This window comes from Cynocephalus volans, chromosome 13 (genome assembly GCF_027409185.1).
Source record: "Cynocephalus volans isolate mCynVol1 chromosome 13, mCynVol1.pri, whole genome shotgun sequence".
NCBI classification, from domain to species: domain Eukaryota; kingdom Metazoa; phylum Chordata; class Mammalia; order Dermoptera; family Cynocephalidae; genus Cynocephalus; species Cynocephalus volans.
This window is the reverse complement of record NC_084472.1, coordinates 4,075,090-4,088,581: the sequence shown is the minus strand read 5'-3', so window position 1 is coordinate 4,088,581 and position 13,492 is coordinate 4,075,090. Positions and strand designations below refer to the sequence as shown.

At 38.5% G+C, this 13,492-nt stretch overlaps 1 protein-coding gene across 4 annotated transcripts in view; it reads right to left on the bottom strand.

Moving 5' to 3' along the window:
• The window catches only part of PTPRM (protein tyrosine phosphatase receptor type M), a 784,215-nt gene that overhangs the window by 294,432 nt on the left and 476,291 nt on the right, over window positions 1-13,492 (bottom strand). For all 4 annotated transcript variants that reach the window (XM_063077465.1, XM_063077466.1, XM_063077467.1 and 1 more), the window contains exon 11: window positions 12,025-12,127. In XM_063077465.1, the coding sequence (XP_062933535.1) occupies window positions 12,025-12,127 (103 nt within the window). The remainder of the gene's footprint in view (window positions 1-12,024; window positions 12,128-13,492) is intronic.

Genomic DNA, 13,492 nt, shown 5'->3' with positions numbered 1-13,492 from the left:
ACTGCTGGGAATATACCCAGAGGAATGGAAATCATCAAGTCGAAGGTATACCTGTTTCCCAATGTTCATCACAGCACTCTTTACAATAGGCAAGAGTTGGAACCAGCCCAAATGTCCATCATCGGATGAGTGGATATGGAAAATGTGGTACATCTACACAATGGAATACTACTCAGCTATAAAAATGAATGAAATACTGCCTTTTGCAACAACATGGATGGACCTTGAGAGAATTATATTAAGTGAAACGAGTCAGGCACAGAAAGAGAAATACCACATGTTCTCACTTATTGGTGGGAGCTAAAAATTAATATATAAAGTCACACACACACACACACACACACACACACACACACACACACACACAAAAAAAAAAAACCGAGGGGGGGGGAGAAGATATAACAACCACAATTACTGGAAGTTGATACGACAAGCAAACAGAAAGGACATTGTTTGGGGGGAGGGAGGGAGGGAGGGAGGTTTTGGTGATGGGGAAACAATAATCAATCACAATGTATATCGACAAAAAAGAAAAAAAGAAATGTTAAGCATATTACTAAAAGCAGGGGATACAAGGAACAAAGACTGAATAGCAATGTAGTCGGCAAGTTTTGTTAAGCAAATCATGATATTACAGTTTTACTCTCTTTTAACACTTCAGTTTGCAAAGAATTTCCACCTATATCAATCCTCACGAGAACACTGTGAGACAGGCAGGCATGTATTTGACACTGATTTTGCAAATGAAGAAACAGACTCAGAGAGTCTTCAGGGTGATCCAAGGCCACACAATTAGCAAATGACGCAGCCCAGACACAACCCAAGTTTTCTGAGTTCTTAGCAAGTGTTCTTTCAACTTGTGATACCACCTTCCTAATAGATTAAGTTGTAAAAATTATCTACATCTCTTATTATAAGTGAAACTCCAGACCTTTGGAGAGAACACAGACATAGTGCTCCTGAGCACCCACCTGCTTCCTCCCAACCAAAGCCCTGGGTATGGCAGGAGGCCGGGTCACCATCCACCCAGGACGGCCCACTCACACTCCATCAGGAAGCATGTGGCCCGTTTGCTTCCTTTATGTCCCTGCCCCTGTGATTGGGCTAATATGCAAATCCAGTCATATTCCTGCCCCAGTAAAACACTTCTACAGTTCAATCATTTACTTAAAAACAGAAAATCACAAACAAAAAACATTCATTGAGGGTTGTGCCTGGCACAGAACCAGGATTGGAAATATAGAGGTAAAATCACAGAAGACAGTCCTCACCCTTTAGGAGCTGGCAGCTTACGAGACCAAGCAGCCACCAGCCAGCGTGGTAAACCCTGGCTGAGGGAGGCTGGGCCAGATGCAGGGCATGGAGAGCAGTGAGCCAGAGGAGGCCCTGCCAGGACATGCACATCTGGGCCATGACTCAGAGGGCAGGGAGTGTGTGTGTGGGGGGGGGTGCATGTGTGGGGGCAGGACAGAGGAGGGAAGAAAAAAAGAAGATTTTATTAAGGAAGCATCAAATGCAAAACACACAAACAATGCAGTGTGGAAGCCCAGGCATGGTCTTAGTCCTGGAGGAGGGCCTGTAGGGGAGGCCGCCCAGGAGATGACTAAGGTGCTGGGGGCCCTGCCCGGTAGTGGAAGTCTGGGTTTACGCTGAGGGCAACAGTGAGACACCAAGAGGTTATGAGCAGGTGAGGAGAAGCCCCTGCAGCCACGGTGTCAGCATGACTACAGATCTGGGAAGGTCAAGGTATGGACTAAGGTGGCGACGGTGGGGATGGAAGGTAAAGGAACAGAAGGTGGGGTGGGGGTCGGTAGCATTGTTCCTGGCCCTGAGAGGTGAGAAGCAGGAGTCAGTACAGGTGTGCCGAGGGGGAGCAACCTTCTTGATGGGATCTGCATTTGTAGTAATGGCTTATTTTTCCCTTCTCTTATTTTTCCCTTCTCATTAAAAAAAAAAAAATAACCGACTCAAGGTAAAGGCAGGGTGTGGTTTTATGCTTCTGCACTCTGTGGATGGGTCGTGGTACTTAACTTTTATTTAGGGATGAAAATACAGATTTAAAACTACTTGTTCCTTATATGTCTGACCAGTGAGATGGAAGTCTCGGACTCTGAGCTTCTTACCTATAAAAGTTCTGAGTGGTAATTTCTTCTGCTGGCAAGAAGAAGATGAGGTTCATTTTAATAAACAATTACTGCATCTTCATTAGTTTGTGGTATTGAATGATATTCAGAAACTAGATTATGAAAATCATTTTGTCATCATTTTGCATTTCCTACTACATTTACGTACATTTTACATAATCTTCTGCCTAGGAAAATGCTCACTCTCAACACTGAATACATAAATCTAATTAACGCTCCTTAGCGCTAGTCACACCTCGTGTGTGTTTTTGATTTTATTTACTAGGATGACCACTGATTACACTGTTCAACTTCTCTCATCTTAGGCTTTTCTGTATACGAGCACCACTTCTCATCCCATGAACCTATGCCCACCTTCCAGCCCCTGAGTGGACACATCCTACTTCCCCTTTAGGTTTCAGCCTAAATATAATATTCTCAGCAAGACACTCCTGATTCCCCTGTTGAGAATTCATCCTTCCGTCCTGTGCTGTTAGGGTACCCTGGACTTTTCAACATAGCATTTATGATAATTCTAGCACAATGACTTGCAGATAGTACATGCTCAGTAGATTTCTGTCGGACAAATGAAGAATGAATGAAAAAGAGCCAAACGTCAGCCCTAAAATTCCCTGTAACACTTGCCAGTGTTGTGAAGGGCAAGGATTCTAAGTGGACACTAATAAGTGGAGAGTTCTCTCCACTTCTCACCAAGCAGAAAACACACAGACCCTGGACAGGACAGGACTCTACAGGTAAGAGAGCAGAAGTGAAAGAACCGGAACAACTCAAAAGAGACATAATGATACGGACAAAACTAGCACCACTTCCTAATGGTCCTGCTGTAACAGGTGGAAGAATTGAATGAAGAATTTAAGTAGCTGAAAACCAAATACAAGTACATGTCATAAGCATAGTAAATAATATGCTTAACAAAATAGTTTTTGATGAAACACAAAGCATATTAGCATTTTTGCATACTTTAGTGCTCTCATAATAAAAATTACATGGTGTATATTTATAAGTGCTGGCTGATGAAACATTCTGCTGAAGAGAATGATATAAAACAGAGCTCATTATATACTTATGCCCCCTACCTCCCAAAAAAGTAGAATCAAGAAGTGTCATGACATGAGGAAAGTGGTCAGGTCCTCTGTGAGTTGCCCCTCAGCTCTGAAAGCCCAGGGCTCTAAGAGGCACTCGGGGTTGGCTGGCACCATCTGCCCCTTACACGATTTCACTGGCCTCTTAGAACTCACAATCTTTTATGGCGTATACATTTGATTTTAATACTTTAAAAAAGTGAAAGTGAGGCATCTATAGCCAAATCAGTTAGTCTTTGTCAAAACTTCCACGATCCTCTCTCACAAAGTCTATTGGCCTTAACTTGGAACATCTCTAGAAATTCATCTCTTAAGCTTCTTGGAAGCAGTAGTTGTGATTAACAAGAACCGCCGGTTACTGGGAACAAATGGTGTAGCAGCTTTGAGATTTATAACCAAGGCAGTACCTTCCTTAATGCAAGCCATCTGCAACGTTTCGGTGCTCTGGGTTTATAATTGAAACTATTTCTCGGTTAGTCCACTCGGCATTTACAGATGGCCCAGATAGTTGGGGGAAAGAAATAGCATATAACTTCCTTGACTGTCAACAGAAAAGGAGATCAACTTCTGTGTGTACCTGCCTCCACCCCCATGAATGGCCTCTGTGCAGTTGGTCCGTATGAAGAGAATACACAACACAACCCTGCCCAGGGAGGAAGTCATGCACAATGTGTGGTCTCTACTGTAAATGACACTCAAGAGCTTTCATGTAACCTGTAGTTCCAATCTCAGACATTTATCTTTTCAGAGACGTGCATGGGTTCCTTTGGGGATAGCAGGAATGAGAAGTAGTGTGATTAAAAACTTGGGTCTTCCCTAGTCCCAGCCAAGACTTAGCCATAATCACCCGTGCACTAAGTGTACTGCTGTCATTCCTTCTGAGCTGAGAGAAGCATTTCACACTTTGGCTTTCTGTTAACAAAGGCACCAACACACATAATCATCCTCACAAAAGTGGCTGGCACAGCCTCAGGGAAAGGGGTTTAGGGTAATGCAATAAAAGGAAAACAGAGGCAAAAAGAAAAAGATCCAGAAGGTTCTTCCAAACAAGGGGGACTAATAATGCCACAAGCTTTTACTGCCTATGAAAATTAGGATTTAAAAATATTATCTTTCCAATAAATTGTCAGAAAGTCATTGCTAAGCTAGTTTCTCAATTTGTGGCATTCTAGTACTCTCTTTAACAATATTTTAAACAGTATTGTTATCACTATCACCAATTTCTTTGATTCAGCAATATATTCTCTTTTTTTCTTCTCAGAAGGAGTAAATTAAAGTTAGATCTACATGTTCAGAAATCAGTTGTAATGTTTTAATTGTTGATGTGCTTATTGTCCATCTCCCCCTCCCCATGGAAAGACAACTGTAATAGACATTTTCCCCATTCAATAGTTTCTCCTGAATGAATGAATCAAAGAATCAATAGTTTACATAGTAATCTTTTAGAATTTCACTGAAATGAATATTAGAACATTTAACCAACATTGTTAAGCATGGAGTTTTAATTAAGAAGACATACACTTATGAACAAATTAGAACAACAATGCCTAAACAACAAAAATTGTTGGGCTTTAAAAACTAACGCCACCTTAATTGACATTACAAGCGGTGCCATTATGGGCCCACAAGGGCGTATTAACATGGCAGCCTAAGACGGCGCCGGGAGGAAGTAGGGTGGGGGTGTCTGCGGGAACCTTGCCTTAGCCCTTATTGGCCAAATATGCGCTTCCACGCTCGAGGTTGCAATAGCTAGGCATTGAGACAGGATGCATGCTCTCTTGACCTTTAGGCTGATAAGATTATGTAAAAAACCTCCCTTCCCCATTTGCCTTTAAAAGCAAGTGCTTGTGTGATAATAAACGGAACTGCTCGACAGAACCCCTACCGCGTCTGTGTGTCCTTTAACCAGGCTGGTTTGGGGCCGGCGGTAATGTTCACCTCTCTTCATGGCTCTCTTCCCCTGTCTCCTTCCAAAAGGGGACAGGAGGGAAAGAGGAATCCTGGGCCGTTAGCTTGCCCATCAAAAGCAATGAGGCTAGGGCTGTTCGGGTCGGCCAGCGGCGGACCCGAAAAAAAATGAGAGTCATTTGAAAAGAACATCATTTAATGTGCAAAAATGTGTCTCAGGCTGAAGAACATTTGAAGGTATAAAACATCATGAATGAGGGATGCTGCACATGGTTGACTGTGTGTGCATATATCTCTCTCAAGAGTAAAATCACAGTGCATTTTTGTTAGTGCAAGAAAAGCACAACAGATTGTGTAAAAATTCATCCTTTATTTAGAGTTGCTCTGTTACTGCCAAATAACATGGGTTTTTGCTCTGTTACTGCCAAATAACATGGGTTTTCTCTGCTGGATTGTGTCTGCATGTAATGAAGAGTGGAGAGGAGAAGAGAGAAATGAGGTGATTCTAAATTAGTGAAAGAAAATTAAGCTTTTCCTTGTCTTATTAAAGAAAAAAAAATTGAATTCATGAACAGACATTACAGTTCTGTCCTAGGTGCTAGTTTACTGGCTGGAATGATGGAATTTGTGTCCTTCCTTGCTATCTCAGGATTTAAATAATTTTATGTGACAGATCTGATGTATTGATCAATAAAAAGACAACAATCATTTAAACTGACAGTTTAGTGCAATTTCAAGAATCTGCATCCACCAAACTGAGTGCTTGTAGTGGAATTGATAGGCAACCACCTTACTTAGTGAACTGCATAAATGAAGTATGACTGAATTTTCAACATCAATGAGTACAGATTAAGGAAAAATAAAACCGATTGAAAGAAGGAGTTTTCAAAATCACACAATGACAGTATTTTTGAACACATAATACTGTGCAAAATCCAGGAAAGCAAACAGATGTTTGCTTCCATTTCCCCTCTTTCTTCTAGTATTTATCTTATCATTTGGGAAATGCTTTCTTGTATTGCAGTTTGATTACATGTGCATTTTGCAAATTTCCAGATGTGTTCAAATGTTTTAATCTACATTATGGCTTTATAGTTTAGCTCCATATGACTCCCTAATCAGAGTTCTTATTTCTCTAAACATTAAACGAAACTGAAAATTTTAATATACTCCATTTAGTTTCAGGGTACTATAGACATTTTTTTTTTCCAAACTAGTCTTTCTAGACATAATGGTTTTCCATCTATTCAATGGATAATCAGTCCCACTATGTTGTAATACACAATGAATCCCTTGAAGAGAACATCTATTTTTCTGGAAAAAAAAATTCTTCTTAACATGTGAGGTTTGAGCTAATTTCCTCTCTCAAATTTGTACCAAGATAATTTGCCCATTTGCTACAAGCATCTTTCCAATAAAGGCGATATCTGCAGTGGGTTTCCCTGTATCGCTTACTGAATAGAGTCCCACAAGAACTGATCTTGATTCTAGCATCATGGATTTGGATGACGAACATAGATAGTAAATTTATTAATTTCAAGATGCTAATACTACGGAATAATGTATAGTAGAGGCAGCATGCAAAGTGACCCTAGCAAACTAAAGGAGTGTGTATTAGTCCATTTGTGTTGCTATAACAGAAATACCTGAGACTGGGTAATTTATAAAGAAGAGAGGTTTATTTGGCTTATGATTCTGGGACAGCTGCATCTGGCATGGGCCTCAGGCTGCTTCTACTCATGGCGGCAAGTGGCAGGCAGCTGGCAGGTACAAGTAGATCACATGACAAGAGGAAGTAAGAAAGAGAGAGAGGAGGTGCCAGGGTCTTTTTAAGCAATGAGCTCTCACTGGAACTAATAGAGCAAGAACTCACTCACTACCCCCCCCCCCAGGGAGAGCATTAATCCATTCATGAGGGATCCACTGCCATGGCTCAATCAGTTTCCAACACTGCCACATTGGGGATCAAATTTCCATGAGTTCTGGGAGGATGATACATCCAAACTCTATCAGAGTGTTTAGCCAATAATGGGATGATGTTTAATCAAAGCAGAGCAGTGTTGAATTTTGAAACTATGGTGTTAATGACAACTGTGGAAGAGGATATGACAACATAAACTGAAATCATACCAGACTCAGAGAGCTGGGCTTGATGAAATGATATAAGGCCTGTGGCAAAAGAGTCGTATTTTGGACTCTGACAAGCACTAGAATTACCTTTATGGACATAAGAGAAAGCCAGAGGACACCTACAATTAACTGACTAGTAAGGTACCAAAGTCTCTAAAAACAACTAGAAATGTGTAAAAGTAAACAACAACAAAATAATGTCTAGCTAGGCATATGATAGAAAAATGAACAGTAGATTGGAATGCACCTGACATTTGTTTTTATTGAAATGTAATGATTATGCATATTTGTGGGGTGCAGAGTTGAATTTCTTTTTTAAAAGTTTATTAATTAATAAATTGATTATTTTTATTCTAATTTTTCAATATACAGTATAGTTGATTTTCATGTCCCTTTACCAATTCCTTTTTTTCTTCCCTCTCTCTTCCCCTTCTCTCCTCATCAACATCATATCTGTTCCCTATCATATTTGTCTTGAGATCATATCTCATAACCCATATCTGTCTTGAGATCAAGGAATTGTGATTGTTCTGTTTTCTCTCCCTTGCCACCCAGTTTATTTGTTTGTATATTTATTTATTTATTTTTATTAGCTCCCACAAATAAGTGAGAACATGTGGTATTCTTCTTTCTGTGTCTGGATTATTTCACTTAATATAATTTTCTCTAAGTCCATCCATGTTTCTGCAAATGGTAGTATTTCATTTTTTTTTTATAGCAGAGTAGTATTCCATTGTGTAGACATACCATAGTTTCCTTATCCATCATCTGATGATGGACATTTGGGCTGGTTCCAACTCTTGGCTATTGTAAATAGTGCTGCAATAAACACAGGAGTACAGATATCCCTTTGACATGATAATTTCCATTCCTCTGAGAATGGAAATTACCCAGCAGTGGAATAGCTGGGTCATATGGTAGATCTATCTGCAATTGTTTGAGGAACCTCCATACCATTTATAAAGGCTGCACCATTTTTCAGTACCACCAACAGCATAGGAGGGTTCCTTTTTCTCTGCAACCTCACCAGCATTTGTCATTCTCAGTCTTTTGGATATTAGCCATCCTAACTAGAGTGAGATGGTATCACAATGCGGTTTTGATTTGCATTTCCCAAATGCTGAGTGATTTTGAGCATTTTTTCACCTGTCTATTGGCCATTCATATATCTTCCTTTGAGAAATGCCTATTCAGCTCCGTTGCCCATTTTTAATTGGGTTACTTGTTTTTTTGGCGTTGTTTTGAGTTTCTTGTATATTCTGGTTATTAATTCTCTGTCAGATGTATATTGTGCAAATATTTTCTCCTATTCTGTTGGTTGTCTTTTCACTCTGTTAATTGTCTCTTTTGCTGTGCAGAAGCTTTTTAGTTTGATGCAATCCCATTTGTTTATTTTTCCATTGGTTGCCTGTGCTTTTCCAGTCATATTCATAAAGTCTGTACCCCACCCTACTTCCTGGATTGTTTGCCCTATGTTTTCTTTAAGGAGTTTTACTGTTTCAGGATGTATATTTAATTCTTTAATCCATTTCGAGTTGATTTTGGTATATGGTGAGAGGTATAGGTCTAGTTTCATTCTCCTACATATGAATGTCCAATTTCTCCAGCACAATGTACTGAAGCGGTAGTCTCTTCCCCAGTGTATAGTCTTGGTGCCTTTGTCAAAAGTCAGATGGCTGTAGGTTCATGCGTTGAATTTTGGATTCTCTATTCTGTTCCATTGGTTCATGTGTCTGTTTTTATGCCAGTACCATGCTGCTTTGGTTACTATAGCATTGTAGTATAGCTTAAAGTCAGGTAGTGTTATGCCTCCAGCTTTATTTTTTTTTTTTTGCTCAGAATTGCTTTGGCTATTCATGGTCTTTTGGTCTTCTAAATGAATGTTAGGATTGTTTTTTCCAATTCTAAGAAAAATGTCATTGGAATTTTGATGGGGATTGTGTTGAATCTGTAATCACTTTGGGTACTATGGACATTTTCACAATGTCAATTCCTCCAACCCAAGAGCATGGGATATCATTCCATCTTCTTGGGTCCTCTAATTTCTCTCAACAGTGGTTTGTAGTTCTCGTCATAGAGATTTTTCACATCCTTGGTTAAATTTATTACTAGGTATTTTATTTTTTTGGTGACTTCACTGCAGAATTCTACCAAACCTTTAAAGAAGAATTAATACCAATTCTCTACAAACTATTCCAAAAAATTGAAACAGAGGCCACTCTCCCAAACTCATTCTATGAGGCATATATAGCACCCTGATACCAAAACTAGACAAAGATACAACAAAGAAAGAAAACTATAGGCTAATATCTTTGATGAATATAGGTGCAAAAATCCTCAATAAAATGCTAGCTAATAGAATACAAACATAAACTTATATACCATGATCAAGTGGGATTCATTCCAGAGATGCAAAGTTGGTTCAACGTACGCAAATCAATAAATGTGATACACCACATCAATAAAATCAAACATAGAAACCATATGATAATCTCTACAGGCACTGAAAAAGCATTTGACAAAATTCAACATTCATTCATGATAAAGACTCTATAAAGTATCTCAACACCATCAAAGCCATATATGACAAACCCACTGACGATATCATCCTGAATGGAGAAAAATTGAAAGCTTTTCCCTTAAGAACAGGAACTAGACAAGGATGCCCACTCTCACCACTCCTACTCAACATAGTATTGGAAGTACTAGCCAGAGCCATCAGGGAATAGAAAGAATTAAAGGGCATCCAGATTGGAAAAGATGAGGTTTAACTGTCTCTGTTTGCAGATGACATGATCCTATATATAGAACAGCCTAAAGACTCTACAAAAAAACTGTTAGAGTTACTAAATGATTTCAGCAAAGTTGCCGGATACAAAACCAACACACAAAAATCAGTAGCATTTCTATATTCTAACAATGAACTGGCAGAAAAAGAAATCAAGAATGCACTTGACACTTTAAAAAGATAAAAGAAGGGGCTGGGAAGAGGGTTAAGGAAGATTGCCCACAGGGATATTATTTTAAAATTTAGACTGGGAAAGATCTATACAAAGACATGGATAGAAGTCTGGTTGAAAGGGTCTGAGGGTATGATGCAACAAGAATAGTCAATGTGTAAAAGGAGTCTACATAAGAACAAAGGAGAACAGGGATCAACTGGCTGTTTTTGAGCAATGGTGAGGATTTCAGCTTCCTTCCGTTTGGAGGCATTGAAACTAAGTGACCTCTAGGCTTTCATTTTATCGTGTTGCTCGCAGTAAAACATGGACTCCTGTCCTAGTGACCCGTTATTGCTGAGTCCAGGCAACTGTTAAGTTGGTCAGTAAAAAACATTCCCAAGGCCATGGTCAGAGCATAATTTTCACTTAATAAAAATTCAGCTTTTTGAAGAGAAAAAAGTCTGACCAGGGCGTGGGTCTTGGACAGGATATAACGAACATGTGCTTTGGGTCCATCAGATTAGTGCAACCCCTGAGCACCACATACAAATCAGCCCAGAGGGCCTGGGCAGTGTCAGTGACATCACTTGTCTAGCAGTAGCATGATCTTAAATTTGGAATAGAGCTTTTACATATTTCATAGTTTTCTCAGAAACTGCACCCATGAATGGCAAACATAACCTCCTTGCATTAGCTACTATGCTGCATTATTCAAAAGAATAAACTAAAAATCATTTCATAAAATTTTTTTGTAGATTTTTCAAATAAAAATTTCTGGAATTGTATCCTAATCTGACTTCACTTTCAACTAGTACTATTCCATTTTTACTTTTGACTTTATGAACTGAGACTTGCATATATTTTACCAAGTAAAAAAAGTCCAACTGATTGTCCTATGATATCTCAGTGAAAAAGTGATCAAATATAGCCAGGTTTTAAAAAGTTAATGAAATCAAACACTACAAAGGGTACACGGAAACAAACCCTATATAGCCCTAACTGTGAATGTAAACGTCTCCTCAGTGTGCTATTCAAATAAATAGATTACTTTGAAAGAAAACTGTTCTGGTAAAACAAAGGTAAGATAACGAAATCCCTATGAACAAGTAGAAATTTCATTTATGTAATTAATAAACTTATGTCAAGTTCATATTCAAGAGTTATTCAGTCATTCCTTTGCTCCTTCCTAGGACAAATAAATTTATTTTATTCATTCACTGTCAAAAATTACACTTTGTAATTTCTTAACTATATAAATTATCATGGAATAAGAAATTGGGCCTAGATGTTGGTAATGAACTTAAATCTGTTCAAATAAAGACTCTGCAGTGTTCTTTCTAATCATCTTTCTTTTTAAGAAACAATTATATATCACATGTTCGACTGAAAAAGTAGCCAATTTACTAAAACTTAGATGACATAAAACCCTAAGCAAACAACGAAAACATCCTCACAAAGAAAGGTCCATTTAAAGAATAGAGCTTAGGACAAAAATATCATCTGTTCTTGGGTAACTAAGTTGCACCAAATAATTACCTTTTAGAAGGGAAGCCACCTCTTCAACAGACTGGGGCTTTTTTCCTTTTCTTCAAAAGAACAACCCACTTGTATCAGAATAAAACCCTTTAGACAATACTTGATCATCTTACATCAAAGGCCTTTCATTTTCCTCAGTCATTTCTTTTAATTAGAGCTAATAAAGACATGGGTTTTCGAGCTGACTGAGGTTTGTAGCAAATCCCCAGAAAACATATCGGAGAAATTAATCAACTTGATGTTCTCTTCTCTCTAGAATCAGCCCACCCCTCTGCTCCATACCTGACAGGTGCACCTCTGCTGTGTGCAGGTTTCAGCATGACTGTCACTGTGTTGTCAGTTTGATTCAAAGGTGTTTCAAGTTCATAAGCTGGCATAGAGGGTGCTGGGGGAAAAGGTGTAAGATAGGAGACTCATTATTCCTGGTTTATTGTCTCAGTTTACTTTCTACTTTCCTTTACAAAGAACATTAAGAACACAGTGCACTTACTTTAAATTGCAGCTAACAACTGACCTTGAACAAGCTTTATGTATATTTCCTACACAGAATAACAGGGACAGATGCTAAAACTGGTATATATTAGCATCTTTGATCTTGAGGTGAAGTTGGGCAAGGGTATGAGAGAGATTTGTGAGGTTTTAGTGATGATCTGTTTCTTGATTTGGATTCTGGCTAAATGGGTATAATCAGCTTATGAAAATTAATTGAGCTGTACATTTATAATTTGTATACTTTTCTATACATAGGATATCTTCATTAAATGTTTACATTAAAAGCATATTTAAGAAATAATCACTAGGATCATAAACTGAAATTTACAGTTCTTCCACCTTAGTTAAGGTTCTCATGTACAAAAGATCCATCTGGGAATTTAAAGGGGATAGTGGGAGCCAGAGAGACTTGTTGGAATTAATTAGTGACAACTTGTGGACTCTCAGGGAAAGAACGATAGTGAAAAACACATGGGAATTGAAGTAAGAAAGTCTTGGGCTTGGCTTTTTGTTGTGCCGTGAGCTTCAGAGCTTAGGAACACTGATTATCTCTGAAGCTTCAGTTTACACATCTTTTAAAATAGGGGAAACTGCCCTCTAAGATTTTCATGTTTTCATGGCAATTCAAAGAGATAATAGAGCGAAAGGGAGCCAGGCAAATATAATTCTACAAATGTTAGTCTCCTTCCAATGTGAATCCTATTTCCAAGGCCATTTCCTGGCCCTGTTCCTTCTCTAGATTGTTAAGTCTTATACAATAAGATAACAACAGAGCTCTTTAGCAATTACGCCACCACCACAGATGAGAGAAAGCATTGCGTGGAGCTGTGATGTGGAAGGGCACCGTCTTTGTGCAAACCACATGCAGAGGTATCTCATGAGAAAGCCAGAGACTGTTCCTTGCAAACTGTAGTTTTTAAAACTGTCTTACATATAAAAAAGATTTTATGTAACTTACATGGGTTATTTCTCAGTTCCATTTATCGAATTTTCTCAGCATTAAATATTAACTTCAATTCCATTAAAAATTAACTCCAATTCATAAGAGAGAATTACATTTTGTATATGCGAATAGTTCCCTCTCTGAGGTCCAAGAAAATAGAAAATAGGGACTATAAACTGTGACTTTTTAAAAAGTATAAAAATCAAATAGTTCTTGATGAGCCTGCATAGTCTAACTAAAATGTCAGTTTCTTTGCTTTATATGAACTTTGTGTGCTAAAAGTGGTCAGACTCATATTGACTGGAATTTTTATCT